This window comes from Physcomitrium patens, chromosome 3 (genome assembly GCF_059467195.1).
Source record: "Physcomitrium patens ecotype Gransden chromosome 3, ASM5946719v1, whole genome shotgun sequence".
NCBI classification, from domain to species: Eukaryota; Viridiplantae; Streptophyta; class Bryopsida; order Funariales; family Funariaceae; genus Physcomitrium; species Physcomitrium patens.
Genome location: NC_143412.1, coordinates 8161554 through 8178083, shown reverse-complemented (window position 1 = coordinate 8178083; position 16530 = coordinate 8161554). Strand labels below are relative to the sequence as shown.

Below are 16530 nucleotides of genomic sequence, written 5' to 3'. Positions count from 1 at the left end.
CCCCCCGATCTTCCCGTTTCTTCTCGGGATTCAAAAGGGTTTTGGTGTTTGAAGAGAGATCCCCGCTTGCCCTCCATCCCCCAAACCCCTTGTGAATGCCTTTCACACTTCTCCTTTCTTTCTCTCTCTCTCGCTTTGCTTTTTCTGCCGTGCTCCTGGTCTCTCTCTCTCTCGCTCCAATTCTGTTTGTTTGTATTTTCCAATTCGTTGGGTGATGCTAAAAATTTATTTTGTTTGGTCGATTGAACACTCTAACAAGGGCATTCCTGAGATGTTTTAACACATTTCAAGTGCACCTTACATTTTGTTGACTTTGAGAGTATTTTTCTAATGTTATAGTATAGAAACAGATGTGACCTGTTCAAAGATTTATCTGTATAATGAACTTTGTATTTTTTTCAATGGCATTGATGAAGTTACTACAAAGTGTATATATATGTGTATACTGAGAATTGGAAGAATTTAGTAAATTTAAGCCTGAAAATACTCTATTTTATAATTTGTTGATATTTATAAATCCTTTAATTAACTCAAATTCTTGTAGAATACTATACAGACACACTCCAATTTCTTATTTCTTCCTATTAAGTGCTAGTATTTTTTTCTATTTGTTTTTTTGTATTTAATTAAGAGACATTAGATTAATTCTTCTACTGTAGTAAGTAAGGAGTTTCACAAATAACCTTACATCAAAATTACTGGTAGATTGACTGAACCTTTTTAAACTTGCCTTAATATATCCAGTTTTACTCTAGTTTTTCTCAAAGCTCAAACAAAGGATTGGTTGTAAAATAAATACAAGAACATAAGAATCAGACTAATATTAAAATTAAAATTACACAAAATACATATAAATTAATAAAAATTCATTTTGATTTTTTTTAAAATACAATTGATTTGAAAACAAGTGTCATATGATTCCTATATTTTTGAAAATCAAAATTTTATTTTTGATTTTACAACAGTATATACTTTTATTTATTTAGACAATAAATAAAACATGCAGTAATGTACTAACAAATAGTTGGTAATGTTAAAGTGTATACCTATAAATATACATTCCTATTTTAAAATTCACTAATAAGTAATATATTTAGAAAAAATATATTAAATATTTTTAATTTTGATAGATTAATACTGCAAATCCCTCTACAATAAATAAAGGGTAATATTAAATAGACCCATGTTTTTACTAAATAGACTCAACCTTGATGACAAATATGGTAATCATGATGAATGTGGTTGGTTTTTATTGGTTGCAAATCCAATAGTGGGGAAATGAAACTTGAGGTCATTATTTATTTTTATTTTTTTTCATGATGGTTAGGATGGGTGGGACAATTTAGTAAAAACTTGGGTCTATTTAACATTCCCCCTAAATAAATTGTATGTTGAAAAGATGTTCAACAATCATACAAAAGTACTTACACAATTTCATTACAACCATGAGTTTTATTTTCTTGTCATCCGATGAAAATTGCAAATACAAATCTATTTGGCAGCAGATTAAAAGAAGAGAAATGTAAACACACACAAGAAGAAAATGAAGAAACACAGTTTTATTTATTAGCTTTTGTTTTTGATTTTTTTTTAAAACAACAACGTTCCCACAAAACCCATGCCAAAAATCTGTTGTTACTATTCTTGTAACGTGGATATGCATGATCAAAATAATTATGCAAATGTGTTAACTGAAGAGAAAAAAAAAGTGGCCAGCAACAATAACCAGACCTTACTCAATACCAGGGAGGAGAGGGGCACCAACAGCTGAGCATTAAAAAATCGGCCTTGGAAGACCCAATTTCCTCACATAATCTTGAGCCTCCTCCGCTTTTGGCGAGCCGGCCAATCCCTGGGGGTGGGTGTGGCTTTGAAGCCTCCATCGAATCCTAGGACATTGATGGATCAGGCTTCTTCTTCTGCTGCTGCTGCTGTTTGCTGCTATTCTTGCTCCTCCTCATCCATGACTCCAGCACTGCTCCCCGCAAAGCATAGCCAGATTGCAATCCCCTACGACCCTACAGCCAACTCGAATTCGACTTAGAATCGACTCAATTCAAGCACAGTTGCAAGTGGGAGTGACACAACTTCACTGCATGCCAATGCTACCTCTCCGCCCCCCACTTCAGGATAATATGACGAATGTGTTGTTACCCATTGCTCATCGTGTGGGTGCAGAACCAAGACAGAGATTGAACTTTCGATTGTTTGGAATGCTGTGAGTTAGTCGAGAGGATTCGGGGTTCTTACTTTGTGTTTGAATGTGATTTTTCTTTTTTTTCTTTTTTTTCTTTTTTTTTGTGGTTTTGTTGTTGCTTTATCTCAATGGTCCCAGGTCCTTGCAGTCTAGAAGCCTCACCTTGGCACCATGGACTCCGACGTGCTGATATTGTCAGCTCCTTCGGGATGGATGCGCCACTGGGTCGATTGACTCGTCTCTCGCATCCTAGAACTCTCAAGTTTCCACTTTGCAGCAAGAGTTCCGTGCCAGTGCAATCCCGCTGTCGGCAGTTTCACGCTGAGAGACTAAGTTCGAGAGTGCCATTGCCGTCGCGCGCCATTAACCGCCCAGGAATTCTGTCAGTGCGGCACCACGAGCGATACAGGGATCTTTTGGTGTCTACGAACTGGAAGGACATCGACATTGCAGAATTGCGGGCCTTGTTGACCTCCACTTCCCAGAACTGCGATCAGTTTTCCAAATTTAATCCCGATGGGTCACTGCTCCAAGTGAATCCGGTGAAGCTTCAACGCGCAATTCAGCATAGCTTCATCGTGGTGGCGATGTACATACGAGGGGAGCTGGAGGAAGATTACTTTCCCGACCGACCTGAGGCGGACACCAACACCCGTCCCTCGCAGAAGCGAACATTGATTGCCTTTGGGCGGGCCACTTCTGATCGCACCCTCACGGCCTCCATCCACGACGTCGCCGTGGCGCCATCACTCCAAGGGGAAGGAATTGGTCGCCGTCTCATGCTGCGGCTCGTGCGAGACATTTCGCGGCACGGCATCTGCGACATCTCTGTGATGGCCGGTCGTGACACCAGACCTTTCTTTCGGGCGTGTGGATTTGGGTCTGACGTCCTGGGATCCACGTCCATGATGTACACTGCTGTAGAGGATTGCAGCGACGAGGAGAGCAGAGCTCCGGCTCTGCTTGTCCCGCCCCCTCTTCAAGAATCCTGGAGGGCGAAAGCAGCGCGTAGCAGAAAAAACAATGTATCAGCAGTTTAGGGACTGAACTAGTCGTCATTAGAAATGTATTATATGCTTTTCACAACAATCAATTCTTCTCCTCATCCATGAGTTTCTAGCGTATGGGCCTTGAATGTCCTCGAGCCCTGGCTGTCTTCGAGTATTAGGTGTCTGTGGTATTGAGAGTCCAAGTCGGCTTGATTTTGATCACGTTTTGCGTCGTTGGTTGCAATGCTTCCTCTTTGTGTGCTAATTGCTTTCTGACATCCGTCACGAGTGTGCTGATTTGAGTTAGCGATGTGTGGAAATGATCATTGTAGTTGTAAACAACTGGACTCGTGGATTAGCGGAGTAGCGCTCAGTTGGTATGGAAATCAATTTGAAGAGTCATGTGTAGATCTTCCAGAAAGAGTTTCAGATGCCTTGAAACCGCGACCGAACCTTGATAATCATAGCGGATCGAACTGAAGTGTGTTGAATTCAGCATTCTGTTCAGAATGCAGAGGAGGCCTTCGAGTTTGCGACACTGCGAGATAACCTGCAGCAGCGCTACGTGATATAGTGTCTAGAACAAGACGGAATCGTGCAACTAAGACAGGTCTCTGTATACAGATAAATTGACTGTTATTGGTTTGCAACAACTCCCTCCCAGAGTCGGATACAAGCTCATATGTCGGCAAGCTTTACAGTGAATGATAGGGCATGTAAGTTACCAGGTCCCCATTTAGGTTCTATATATTTTGTCGTTAGCTGACAATTGGCAGCTCGTTTGGTCATACACTCGAATTGGATATCATTACCTTGTAACAAACCATAAGAATTTACAACAAATACTCTACATTTGCGGTCTTGTTTGAACAATAAAAAGTTCGTTATCCTTGACTACACCTTCAATGTCCTGGGCACATTGGAGATTCTTCTCAATCGCAAGTCCGGCCTCAGCAATTTTTGTAAGTATTGTCTTTTGGAACGCCTCGTCCAAGATCAAACGATCTGTTGAATAATCAACTACTCTTTCTTCTTCTTCGTCCATGGGTACACTGCAGTGCAACCAACAGCACTCGCGTGTTATCACAGTTTGGATGAGTAAATCAGATGCGAATCAAACGTCTGCAAATAACAGCGCCCAATTGCCTTTATCAGAAAGGAGCAGGCGATCATCCAGGTAAAGGAAACGTACCTGTCATAAAGACCAGCTCCTGCATAGCCCTCTAAGTCTTCTCCATTCGAATCTGACCTGAAGATGATTGATTGCCTTATGAATAATCCCACTCGTTTGCTAGGATAACCTAACACCTGCCAAGCGAGACAGAGTTACTGAAGTCGAATATGAGCGTCTCGTGCAGTACAAGCCAATTCAGTTTAAATGCACAGGTGATCGATGGAGATACAAGCTTTACAAGATTGTGAAACATTCTGCACAATTTCTGATTGTTAAGTAAGATGCATGAAGCTAAGCTCTGCTTTCGGATGTCCCAAATTACATATGGCCCTGGAAAGAGAAGACTGCTAATTACACTTTCAGAGCAATAAACTCTAACCAGGTAGATGGGTAAGCAGGAACCTTCGGATTTTTCATGTCGGATTTCTTGGTAACAAAACTAAGGGCACGGCCTGAATATGCTCCCACAAGTGTCTCTCCCAAGCCCTTAACCACCTGTTAGATTCAAAACAGCATTCGAATGATCAGAGTCCATTACCATATTTTTATCTTGAAACTGCAATTTCTTCAGACATTTGATGATACGGATATGATAAGCTTGGATCAATGTATTCAGCATAACATTTTCGTCAGCCAAAACCAATACAAAATCGCCTGATGTTGAAATTAAGATTCATCCTGTTGTCAAGTGTTGCACTGTATAAGGAATGCTAAGGAATAACCTCCGCATAAATTTCAGTTTCATCCCCAGTAGATGGATTGGTGGTATGAATGACAAAGGCATAATCAGCTTGGATTATCTCTTGAACCAATACCGCCATGCACAAGTCGCTGTGGTCTATATTGGTTTTGCGGGTGCTGAAATAGGCCCTCTCATTCCATTTTGAAGCCCATACCTATATTCCAGTAGCCTCAAATGTAAATGTGCGTTACCAAACACTTCCCCTCAAAACCTAGTGATAACGAGCTAGTTTGCTACATTTATTTGATCATGTTATACAATTTACAACCAACTTCAGAAGCAGCACAAGCCTATTTTTAGACTAGCCTATTTTAAATAGCCCACTTACGGGTATAAAATCTAGAACCTGTATGTTGATTTTCAAAAACTGACTGGAACAGTACATCGAGACGTGAAATCTTCGACGCCAATATCGAAGGAGTGCTTTCGAGGAAAGCGCCCATTCTCCCAGATTAAGATTACAACACCACGTGACGTGAACAAGGGGTGGGGAGGCTTACTCGTTTAATTGCGGTCCAGGCTTGCTTCCATCTTTCCTCACTCTCATCCCCAGGCCATGGCATGCCTGAGCTTTTCATGACTTCTTCTATTTCATGAATCTGTTGACATTCCGGGATATGTTTATGCCATCAACAAAAATACATGAAAACTGCAGCGTGTTCAAAACCAATTGTTGTACTACTGTAAGACCAAGATACATGGACGTATGGAGTTGAAAATTGGATCTCGAAGTTCAGCGTTCTGAAAAGTTAATGGAACTTAATAACAAAAACTTTAAACAATTAGTCTTCTTTATGATAGTATTGAAAACAGATAAACTTACCAGCGCTGGAGGTGCTTCTAAGCGTAACACAGTCTTTCGAATATCTGTCAGTTTACTGTAATCGCCTTCATACAAATGCTTGTTCATAATTGCAATTTCTGAAGCCACATCCTACGATAAGAGATGAATTCAAGAGACATAAGCACATACAGAAGGGTTACTTAATACACTTCAACTAATGCAGCAAATACTCTCAAGAGAAATCATGATAAATATCAACAAGAGAACCGGCATGTTCGAACGGACTAAATGAATAATGCCGCAAACTATCAAAAGGTCATGGATAGCTGAATCGATAACCAACACACCTTGTTAACACTTTCTGTTAGCACTTTTTCAAACACGCCAAATGGCACTGCAACAGATGTTGGAAGACGGATCCACGAGGGTAGTTTGCCCATTAGATTAGCAATGTTGCGAGACTTAGCACCAACCTGCACAATGAGGCCACAACAATTTCCCGGTCATCCCCAAGTTCACAACAAGATTGTAATCGACAAGATCATGTTATGTGCATATTCAGGTGATTCACTCAACTCTGAATTTATGTACATTTCATGTTGTGAACATCCACACATCGTATTCAAAATGAAGTTGTCTGCATAAGAAGTGTTCTATTTCCATGTTAAGCTGAACTTACCAGATCCAGATTAAAGTCCTTCGATGATACTGCATACTTTCCGAGGAATTCTTTCTTCTTCAGAGTGATCCGTGGAGTAGGTGTGGTACTTTCTTCCACACTGTTCGCACTGAAAATATCTGAATCACCGATGGCACTGCAAGGAGTGGAAATCATTAAAAGGTACAACTGTTACCAGTCTAAGGAGACGATTGTTCTCAAAGCTCACACCGCATCAGCTTCGGCCCTTTTTTCATTACTGACACACAAAAATATCCAGAACTAAAAGTGCCTCACTGAATTATGTGCAAAAGCCATTTAGTGACTCACTGGTAAGATAAGTCCGCATTCGTTGACACAGAGACTGCAAGCGCCTTCATATCTTTATGCCGGAGATCAGAGAAGACACTTGAATCAAAGCATGTTGCAAAACAAACCTGCGAAGTCCAGAGCCCAGGAGTTTAAGATTGGACAAAAAGAACGATATATTCACTCACGCTTCTAAAACTAACACATCATATCGCTGCTGTCATCCAGTTCTGATGCAACGAACGTAGGCTTCCGAATCCTACTATGTAAGTGGAATATAAATACTATAGGGGGTTGCTGTAAATCTGTCTAAAAGTCAGGAAAGGACTTGTTACATGAGTAATACTTATCATGAATAATCACTATTCGACATCGAACAGATATTTTGTGCAGAAGGGTCACCTTGCTATTACGCGCACGGACTGAAACATGGGAGAGGACATCAGGCATGTCAGGTGTCAAGACGGCAACAACCCCTTCGGGAATTTCTTCCTCGCCTTTTACGCGCCCTGAAACCAAAATTGTGGGCCTTTTGTATACCTTCTCTTGCACCTGATCTAATCCATCAATCACTTCCACATACCCCTTAACGCTGACAGGGCTGATAACCTGCCAGCTGCAAATTGCACCACACAAAATTAGATCGAGTCATTAAACTGCTGATGAATATAGCTTTTCAAATGCATAGACGTCTAGAAGAAAGTTTATGCAATTAGGGAAATTATCTTAAAAAAGGGGCAGTAAGGGAAGTAATGACGAGTAGTGGGCAAGGTAAGAAAGATGAAAAGAACTCCAGTATATTTAAAGAATTTTTTTTAATAACACCTCACGAAGACGCATGGCCCATCTGAAGAACACAAGTAAATTGTCTACTAACCTGCCCATGGTTGCCTCTTTTCGAATAACTGGATCGAGCCGGTTTAAAAGCTGTGAAAGCGCTGCTGCTGAACCAGAGCGTATCATTTCCTCAGTAAAAATCTGGACCTGCGCATAGTAGTGCTTGATAAGACAGCATTATTGGTTCTTATATTTGCTCTCACCTATCACATAACAGTCTCTTCAATCCAAGAATTCTGGTAGATTATGGTTTATTATTTTCTGCTGTAAAACTAGTGGATTACATGTAAGAGTGTTTCTTGATACTACAAAGCCTTGGATAAACATATTTCAAAATTATTAGAGACAGGTTCTTGATTCATCAAACACATTATGAAACAAAAGACCAGAACCAGGTTGAAAGTTGGCAGTCAAGGTAAACTTACAGCCCACTCTTCGACACCAAGCACACTTCCCAGATAATCTGCGGTTGGTTGAAGAATATTCTGGAAATATTCAGCCTTGTCTTGCAATGCTAACTTGGTACGATCAAGCACTGCCTTTGTTCGCAATGCCCAGTTATCAGCTTTCTTGTTAATTATGTCAAGGACGAGATACCAGTCCTGCAAAAGTTGAACTTATCATACCACTAACACTGCCAAGTACTTTCAGTAAGACAATTCATTCGAGCATAATATTAAAAGGTTGGATCTGGTATTAATAAGGAACATGTGAATGAAAGAGGTTTCAACGACAAGAGACACAATTAGATCAGCAGAAAGACCTCAACACCACACCTGCATCCCTTCAGGATTCTCAAACTTACCTTCAAACAATAAACAAGCTCTTCATTGCTGTCGCTTGACAATGCTAGATTCTCAACCACAATACTGACGATCGTAGCTATTTCCTGCATCAAATATACATGTAGAATATGACTTCAATGAGTCAACTCATTTGCAAAGCAATAGTAACTGTTGAGGGTGGTAAGTGCACCAACGTAAGAGCAGTATAAAGTCACACTAATATTACGAAGAAGCACACGAAGAAGCATACGGGCTTTTCAAGAATGAACAGGTGTATGGATGTAGCACCAAAAATAACATAACATAAAATAAAATAAAATAAAATAAACAATAATAATCATAATCATAATAATCATAATAATCATAATCATAATAATCATAATAATCATAATAATAAAAAGTGGAGTATGAGGGGAAAGCAACATAAGTTACAATGCAGATATGATGACAGCTCTAAAAGAAAGAAACTTACTGCTGGTCCTCTCTCGCTTATGCTCTCCAATCCTCTCTCAACAGCTGTTCTAACAGTTGATTCTAAAGCTAAGTCCAAGAAGATGATATCTCGCAATCGCTCGTGGGGCTTCAATAGAGTAGGCCTCAGTTCTCGTCGAGCTTCCAAAAGTCCCTGACATTGTTTTTAAAATGTCATACAGCTTACTGACAGAATTTCAACTTTCATATTCACATTTCGAACGCCCGATCCATGCAAGGAAAACCAGCCGACTCTAAAACTTACCAGGTCATATGGTCACAAGCATAGTCATAAGATTCTAATAGCGTGACAGGGTTAAATTCCATTCTGTAACCGCTCATGGTGGCTGCATATGTAGGGGGTGAGAAAAAAGTTAAAAATATTTTAAAAACTAGATATTAAAACTGCAATACAACACATCAGGAAACAAGTGTGTAATACCTCCAGAAGCGAGAGAACATTCTTATCTTCTACGTGCTCCAGCACGAAGTAAAGTAGACTCTGAAACACGTGCATCAATGAAAGATGAATAAGCACAACTGTCGGTGGTTTGGTGATAATACCAGAAAATCAAAAGATGCAAGGCATGTTACTACCTATCATGTTTAGTTTCAGATAGAGAGACCTGAATGTGAGTAAGAACTTCTGCTACTCTCCTGGCATGAATACTTCTCGCAGTCACCAACATGAGAGGTAATTTGATTTTTTAAAATTTAAATGAGCTGTAACTTCGAGTTCGAAAAAGACATACCGGTAAAACAGGCGGCAATCCAATAATCGGTTCTATCTTAAGTCCTCCCATGTGACGACGTCCCTGCAGAAATACCAAAATTGAGATGTACTTAGTGTGGCATTTTCGGACAAATGCTGCACCTATTAAACAAACCAGCTTCTGAAACATCTAATATTGAGAATGCAAAGATCAGTTCAAACTAGCCTAAGTGTCAACTAATCAATTATCAGGAACCTAAAAAGCTTACGAAGGGACTAGAACCGCTGTCGACCCGTTAATTCAAGGAAAGGTGATAAAAGCAAATAAATAAAATAAAAACGAAAAAGGTTACGTGAAAGAAAAAAAGATACTCGCTCAAAGAAAGATGCTTCGAAATCTACACGGATTGACCAACCTGAGCCATGTAGCCTAAACAATTTTGGACGGCAGATTCCAGATCTGCACCTGAGTGGACAGCCTGGTTCAACAAAAGTATCTAGTAAGCAAAGAATGGCCATACCATACAGAGTACAGAAATAAGACGAGAATATATTTAATGCAGTATTCAGAAATCTTATTAAGATAGCTACCTAAGTCAAGGTCCATTCTACACAAACAAAATCAAGACAAGAGAAATTCACATTCAAAATTAAAATGAAAAGAAAAATGTCTAGTATTTGCCTTCAATGTCCGTAGATAATTCGTCAGGTCACGTATCAGCCCATCCTTTTGGTCAGCTCTGAATTTAGGTTCTGACCGAACTGGTCGGTCATAGCTTAGCATCCGCTCCTTGGTGACACCGTTCTCATTCAGGGTCTTCCAGTAGACGTCCATATTGAAGCCAGTCTTGATATAGTTCAGAAGCGCCTGCAACGGTACATGCAGGTAGTCTTCAAATTTCAATCTCATGCATGCACACAAATGCACAACTACACGAATTCAGTATCTCACCCAATCATATATTCAGTATTTTCAAGGTTTGTTGGGTGTACTCTGAAAGTCATCGCTTAAAACCCCTGAAGTACTAAGTAGGGTCACCGAATATTTACGATCAAATGGGCATGTACCTCGCATATTATGACATCATCAGGACTAGTGTTGTTGTGAAGCTTCTGATGCCATTCTTCCATCATTCCACCTTTACAGTCATTTTCGCGCTGCAAACCGTGGCATTAGGTAGAGTAAGTACAGACGATTGAAAAGTCCATTACGTAGTACTAAGAGCCTTGAAAAGTGAAATTGCAACATTTTTTATGTACGGACGATAACAGAGCAGTGAACTCACTTGGATAACAAGGATCTCATCACGGATTCGTTGTCCCACGTCTCCCTGTCCTCCACGACCAACGGTTGCCATAATAAGACGAACCAATTCCCTTTTCTCAGGCTGCTCCAGAAAAATTCGTTGCAAAAGAAGGGTCATTCTATCTTGAGCTGCACTTATCTCTCTGTCAAACAACGACAAGAATTCGCACTCTCTCCAATTTAGAATGTTTTAATTGGTGACATGAAAGGAAGGGTGTTTAAGTCAGCTTCGTATCATTACTAAATTACAGCGTCATCATTAGCATTTCTAACTGCATAGATGTTTTACCAGGATGCAGAGAGCAGTATGGCATGATATAACGTCCAAGATAACTATATAACTCTCGAAGGAGTAGAGAAAATAATCAACCTCGGTTTGACATTGTAGTTCTTGTTCCAAACCAGTTGTCTGGTGGCCATGTAGCGCAACCACGCTAGTATTCCAACTAAAGCAAGCGTTCCCTCGTTCTTAGCCCGTTCAGTCAATTCAGTTGCGATATTGTATCTGAAAAACGAAGGGGTTAAAGATAAGAAACTAGAAAATTTCTTGAAGTTTTCGAAGAATTTATGGGTTGAAAATCCGCTGAAGTTGGCACCTGTGCATGAGGGATTTCTCAGCATCACGTTCCTGAGTTGCAACGTCATCAAGGAATGCCTTTGCAATGCCTTTTCCATCCGTAGCAACCTGTGAAAATTGCAAAATTTAGCATGAAACATAGAGGAACTATGAGATTATTTTTAATATCCATGAAGAATGATCTGCTAAATTAAGTTTTTCGTCTTAATATCATTGATGCTGAGCTCTTAAAAGATTTCTTTGACAAAGTGAACATTCAGGTTTTATAGTAATAGAGAGATTTGCATGCCGCTCTCATGATACCTTGACCGTATTCTTGACCACTGGCTTTATTGGTAGATAGTAGTCAGACCCATTATCCTTGTGCCATGTATTTCCACTTCGCAATACGAATGGTAGGCCAATAAATTTGTTGTCTCCTAAATTTAAAGTCACACCCTGAAGCATAGAGAAATTGAAATGAGTACGTATGATAAATGTGGGAGTTTTTACATGTGATCACAAGTTTTGCAATCTTCGAGTAAGAAAAACAAAGACAAGAGCACAAAACATCTGTAGCACTTCAAAGATAAGGGTTGATCAGCTTCCATCTGCATTGAAGAAAAGCCGTACAATCTGAAGACGACACCGGTACTCAGAAGTACCCAAATCAATATCTACGAGTAATGTTTGTTTTCCATGAATTTCTAAGTAGGAGTATTAAGGCAGAAACATCATCCATCTATGTCCGCATAGATTAGAAGAATCCGTTTTGGTGCTTTAGAATGACGGATCGAAGAAAACACTGATGCGAAGGTATGTAGGCAAAACCTGAAGAGAAATGTCCCCAGCAAAGCCTTTTATAAACTGAGTTTCAACAGTGCCTCCCAGGGAGGTGGATTCAGCGGGTACAAGTGTCTCTGACGGTGACTGCGCCAACACTAACCGGTCAAGTAAGAAATCCTACACAGATACGTTAGCAATTTTTTCCATCTTGGAAGAAAACTTGATGCTCGATTGATTAACGCATCAAAACACCCGTTGTTCGGAGTTGATTTTTTTAATAAAAATTTGTAGAACGTACCATCCATTCTCTTTCTTTGTCTTTCGACACAGCCCAACGTATCACAAGGTCCTCCTTGAAGCCCGTACCAATATGAATGCGCGACTTACCCTCCGGCCTTGTTGCAAGTACCTGCATGGCATAGATTGCTCATAAACAATGCATATGATCGATTAAATGTTAAACTATGCGAGAAAAAGCCTTTAGTGCGAAAGATTCCAGCTGCTTCACTAGAAAAGTGCTTTTCGGAAACAGTGTCTGTTGGGGACTAAAACATGTTCAGACAAGAGGACGCATTCATTACAACGGATACGAAGCCAAAAGAGAAGATATACAGAAACTCCTTACCAGAAGCTCGTCACCTCCAACCTTAAAAAATTTCTTCACTATGACCTCATCGTTGTCAGCAGCTTCCAAATTTTTTGCAGCTTTCTGCAACGTGGTAGGTTCTTGAGGTGGAAGAGAGGAACCAAGTCCAACTGATGCATCTAGTGTGTACCTGCTGAGAAGCTCCTCTGCACTCCACGTTTTCCTATTAACTTTAGCCATCAGATTTTTCCCTAGAACCTTGATTTCCCCGATTTCCTCCTGAGGCTTCACACGGTTGTCGTCACTTTTACTTACTGTGCTTGAATCCACTTTCTCAGACCCCCCTCCCAGTAACCTTGCTTTGAGTTGGGTTATGGAAACCCCCTGAGCCAACTCCAACTGAAGCTCCTTTCTTGCTGCCTCGTATTCAACCTGTCATTCACACTTCAATTCACTCACAATTCCTCCTTAAATTCACAGAGTAACTATATTAGTCAGCACTTCGAAGAAGTCCTTGATCACAAGTAAGCAAGAGCGAGCGTGATGTGAACAATTCTCTACTACAATCTGTCTCAATTGAGACATTTTAACTAGCAGTAGTGTTGCTGTTTGGTAGGCACACTCGTGTGTTTGAACGAGAGAATTGTGTCTAGGCCCTACAAAAATCAGAGAAAACTTCGTCTTAAGTACACTTCGGACCACATATCACCTTTTCGTGTTCAGGGCTATAATTCTGTCTTCCCTTACGTTCCCATCGTAGATAGGCTTGGACTCCAACAAGTTCCTCCGGAATATCATAATTAGAGACTTTAAGGCTTGGCGGAGGAACATCAATGCGCAGGTTTGAATTGTTCATCTTAAACCTACACAAGATATAGACTTGGAAGCCAGGCTGTAATGTACAAGAATTTGGAATATGAGCAAGTTTTTATCACTGTTCACTTTCAAGATTGATCCATTTATGCTCAAGTCAAAACTAGATCAATGGGGCCCTCGGATCAAATAGACAGACTGCTGATTAGCATCAAATGCATTGAAAAAGACATGAACATCTTTTCTGACAGCACAAAGAGATCTTACCAGCGATTTCTGTTTCTATCAACCAAGACGAACTCGATCGCGTTAATACTGAGATCATCAAAAACAACCTTCAAAGAAGCTGTGTCGCCAGACTGCAATATCCAGCAGTCCATCATCAATTAGCTCACAGAGTCGTAGTATGTGTAACTTGGAATTTCTCAACTACGCCACACTATATCACCAGTAATTGGCATTCTTTTGCTTTCAGTTATGCTGCATAAATAGATCAAAGTCCTCTATTCGATTAAATCAAGTCCTTAAAACTGATGATTCAAAATCCTACAAAGCAGAAAGGGCAGAATTGTCTATAGAACTGTAGTCTCTTACAAACTAACCTTCTTAAACGGGGACTGTACTGCTCCATGCTTTACTTTGCTTCCGTCTGGCAGGTTTCCCGGCACAATCCAAGCGCTGTTTCAGTCACAGCACGAAATACCTCGAGAGTTAATATCAAAAGATACTTACAGTAGACAAGCAAAATTGCCAATAACCATCATTTGTGTCCCTAAACTATAAGAAAACTGCTGAAATAAACGGATTAATTTTCTGCTACATGAGCCGAACTTGACAAGGATGAACTTGTAGCAGAGTCTTTTACCCATTTCCCGACTGTAATGCACCCCAATGCAGAAGTAGAGAGTCAACGTTGCAATTACAAACTTCCAGCTGGACATGTGCAGGTGTGCCGACTTCTGCACCATGGGCTCTCACCTGGAGGTAAGAGCAACGTAGCAACACAAAAAAAACATTATTCGAAAGATTCATAAAGTAGCTGCAATAGCCGCGCAGAAATAACCTGCCGAGCTGATCTCAAAATAAACTCAAGAGTCCATTGCACCTTATCAGAAACTATTCGCATCAAGAAGTTCCCGCTTTATCTTCCCTTTCGTGTAAGCTTAGAGTGAAAAATGTGGAAAACATAGAGCCTTAGATATTCAAAAACAATCTTTGGCAAATATCTAAGTCATACAGCATTCTTCAGCTGTTCTACAAATGAGTTCACGGAAAGAAAAGTTGTTACGAAACAAAACTGAAAAAATAAAGGAAGTGCACAAACCAACGTGGCACTTAAAACCTGCAACATACCTTAAGCTTGATACCATCATCAATCGTGAACTCGTTGATCACCTACTTGAACACAACAACGCAAAGTTGTTAGATGAGACATGAACGCTGCAATCATTCAAGATTACTACTAATGAGAATACGATTAAATAATGTGCACTCACCCCCATTACATCAGATGATGTAGCAATTGCAGCTCTCGGTGATATCAATGAAAATCGCTTCGGCGGCTGCCCCCTTCTAGATATCGTCTTTGCCAGAAAATGAGGATTTTTTGCTAAGAAGCTTCTCTCTGAACCTGGAATATTTAAGGCCTGAATGATAGAGCAGGTACAGAATGGAAATCGGACATAGCGAGGGCTGGATCCTCGGGCGACATCTACGGATTGGAACCCTGCCAAGCATGATACAGAATGACGATTCGACTGAGCTCTGAAGCTCTTCATTACAAGGTTGTGCGCTCTCACATGAACTCTGGAAGTCGATTGCCTGACAGAAGAATGAGAGAGAAAGAACTGCTTTGCGTGGCTTCAATGACGATTTACGACGACCTTATGATACTTGAATTGTTCTGTTTGCAAAGTCATGAGCTGATTTCTGAAACCAATGAGCTATAACTTGTGAGAAAAAGAAAATCCGAGATGTCAACAAAAACTATTCCACTAGAACCATAATTGCGCAAAATTTAGCATGGTCACACAAAAAGTGGTCGCAGAAAACAAAAGTAACGAGACTGAAAGCAAATTCTATCAGTTGCTTCGCCAGACAGAGTACAAATATTTGATCAACGCGATAAAATACTACACAAACACGCAAATTAGACACAAAAAACGTCAAGAATAAGCTGCTAATTCCGTAACACAAGCAAACATTACACAACAGACAATGCGAAATCGGACTTCTCAAAAAAAATAAAAAATAAAAAACATCCATACACAGCACAGCTCCAAATAGGACGGAAAGCTCGAAGATCACCTCGGCAACGCACGCGGCCTAAAATCCTCGGCACTTCAAGTTAGATACCAAACAAGGAAAGCAAATCGAGATAAAAGGCACGCAAATCAACGATCCATGTCGCAAGTTTCCCAATAAAAGCATGCGAGGAGTGTGTTCGTCAGGAGCTGGCACAAGCTTCCGCAGTGGAACACGACGAGGTACAATTCAAGGAGAGGAAACGCTTGCGATTGTTCGAACACGAACAGCGAGAATGTGAGGAGCGCAGGAGGGTGCAGGATCGGCGCATCGAGCGGCCACTGCTTTTGGTCGAGCACAAGAGTTGTGCCGATGCGGAGCTGAATTCAATGGCCGAAAGCAGCGCGGTCAAGGCCATGGCCTTCATTGGGTTCATTGGCTCCTCCTTTGGGTGCCGGGAAAGCCCCCTTCCCCTGTATTCGAGTCCTAGTTTGTCTTGTTGCCCGGTGAATGAATGGATGAAATCCCGAAGACTGTCTCCGTGCCATCTCTGTCCATCCTCGTTCATCCTCTAGTTCCGA

General features: G+C 40.6%; 2 protein-coding genes across 4 annotated transcripts; one reads left to right on the top strand and one right to left on the bottom strand.

The window, feature by feature from the left end:
- Window positions 1–1830: 1830 nt before the first annotated feature.
- Window positions 1831–3302, top strand: LOC112280006 (GCN5-related N-acetyltransferase 3, chloroplastic). The gene has a single exon (XM_024514892.3). It carries the CDS (start codon window positions 2326–2328, stop codon window positions 3235–3237), a length of 912 nt encoding a protein of 303 aa, XP_024370660.1. The 5' UTR covers window positions 1831–2325; the 3' UTR covers window positions 3238–3302.
- Window positions 3303–3880: 578 nt separating this feature from the next.
- LOC112280004 (alpha-glucan water dikinase 1, chloroplastic) lies at window positions 3881–16333 on the bottom strand. 3 transcript variants are annotated; one of them, XM_024514890.3, is made up of 33 exons: window positions 16013–16333; window positions 15202–15634; window positions 15059–15100; window positions 14571–14683; window positions 14308–14383; window positions 13973–14064; window positions 13602–13755; window positions 12932–13324; window positions 12605–12715; window positions 12352–12450; window positions 11845–11979; window positions 11561–11649; window positions 11335–11469; window positions 10945–11107; window positions 10727–10816; window positions 10341–10526; window positions 10075–10137; window positions 9699–9761; window positions 9389–9448; window positions 8948–9100; window positions 8496–8579; window positions 8116–8292; window positions 7731–7837; window positions 7256–7469; window positions 6875–6981; window positions 6566–6701; window positions 6234–6359; window positions 5926–6036; window positions 5603–5701; window positions 5083–5256; window positions 4763–4855; window positions 4379–4494; window positions 3881–4238 (listed from the first exon to the last, which is right to left on the bottom strand). In XM_024514890.3, the coding sequence occupies exons 2-33, from the start codon at window positions 15481–15483 to the stop codon at window positions 4034–4036; spliced, it is 4248 nt and encodes a 1415-aa protein (XP_024370658.1). In that variant the 5' UTR covers window positions 15484–15634; window positions 16013–16333; the 3' UTR covers window positions 3881–4033. The 3 variants fall into 3 exon arrangements, 2 of the variants coding, with proteins under 2 accessions (XP_024370658.1, XP_024370659.1); XR_016502054.1 differs by lacking the exon at window positions 16013–16333 and having other exon boundaries at window positions 4740–4855; window positions 15202–15626; XM_024514891.3 differs by lacking the exon at window positions 16013–16333 and having other exon boundaries at window positions 13602–13784.
- Between the last annotated feature and the right edge of the window lie 197 nt (window positions 16334–16530).

Coding starts and splice junctions, on each gene's coding strand:
- LOC112280006 (XM_024514892.3), top strand. CDS start 2,326: ATGGTCCCAGGTCCTTGCAGTCTAGAAGCCTCACCTTGGCACCATGGA.
- LOC112280004 (XM_024514890.3), bottom strand. CDS start 15,483: ATGAAGAGCTTCAGAGCTCAGTCGAATCGTCATTCTGTATCATGCTTG. Junction 11,650..11,844: donor TGGTCAAGAATACGGTCAAG/GTATCATGAGAG, acceptor CAATTTTCACAG/GTTGCTACGGATGGAAAAGG. Junction 6,702..6,874: donor AATGCGGACTTATCTTACCA/GTGAGTCACTAA, acceptor CACTCCTTGCAG/TGCCATCGGTGATTCAGATA.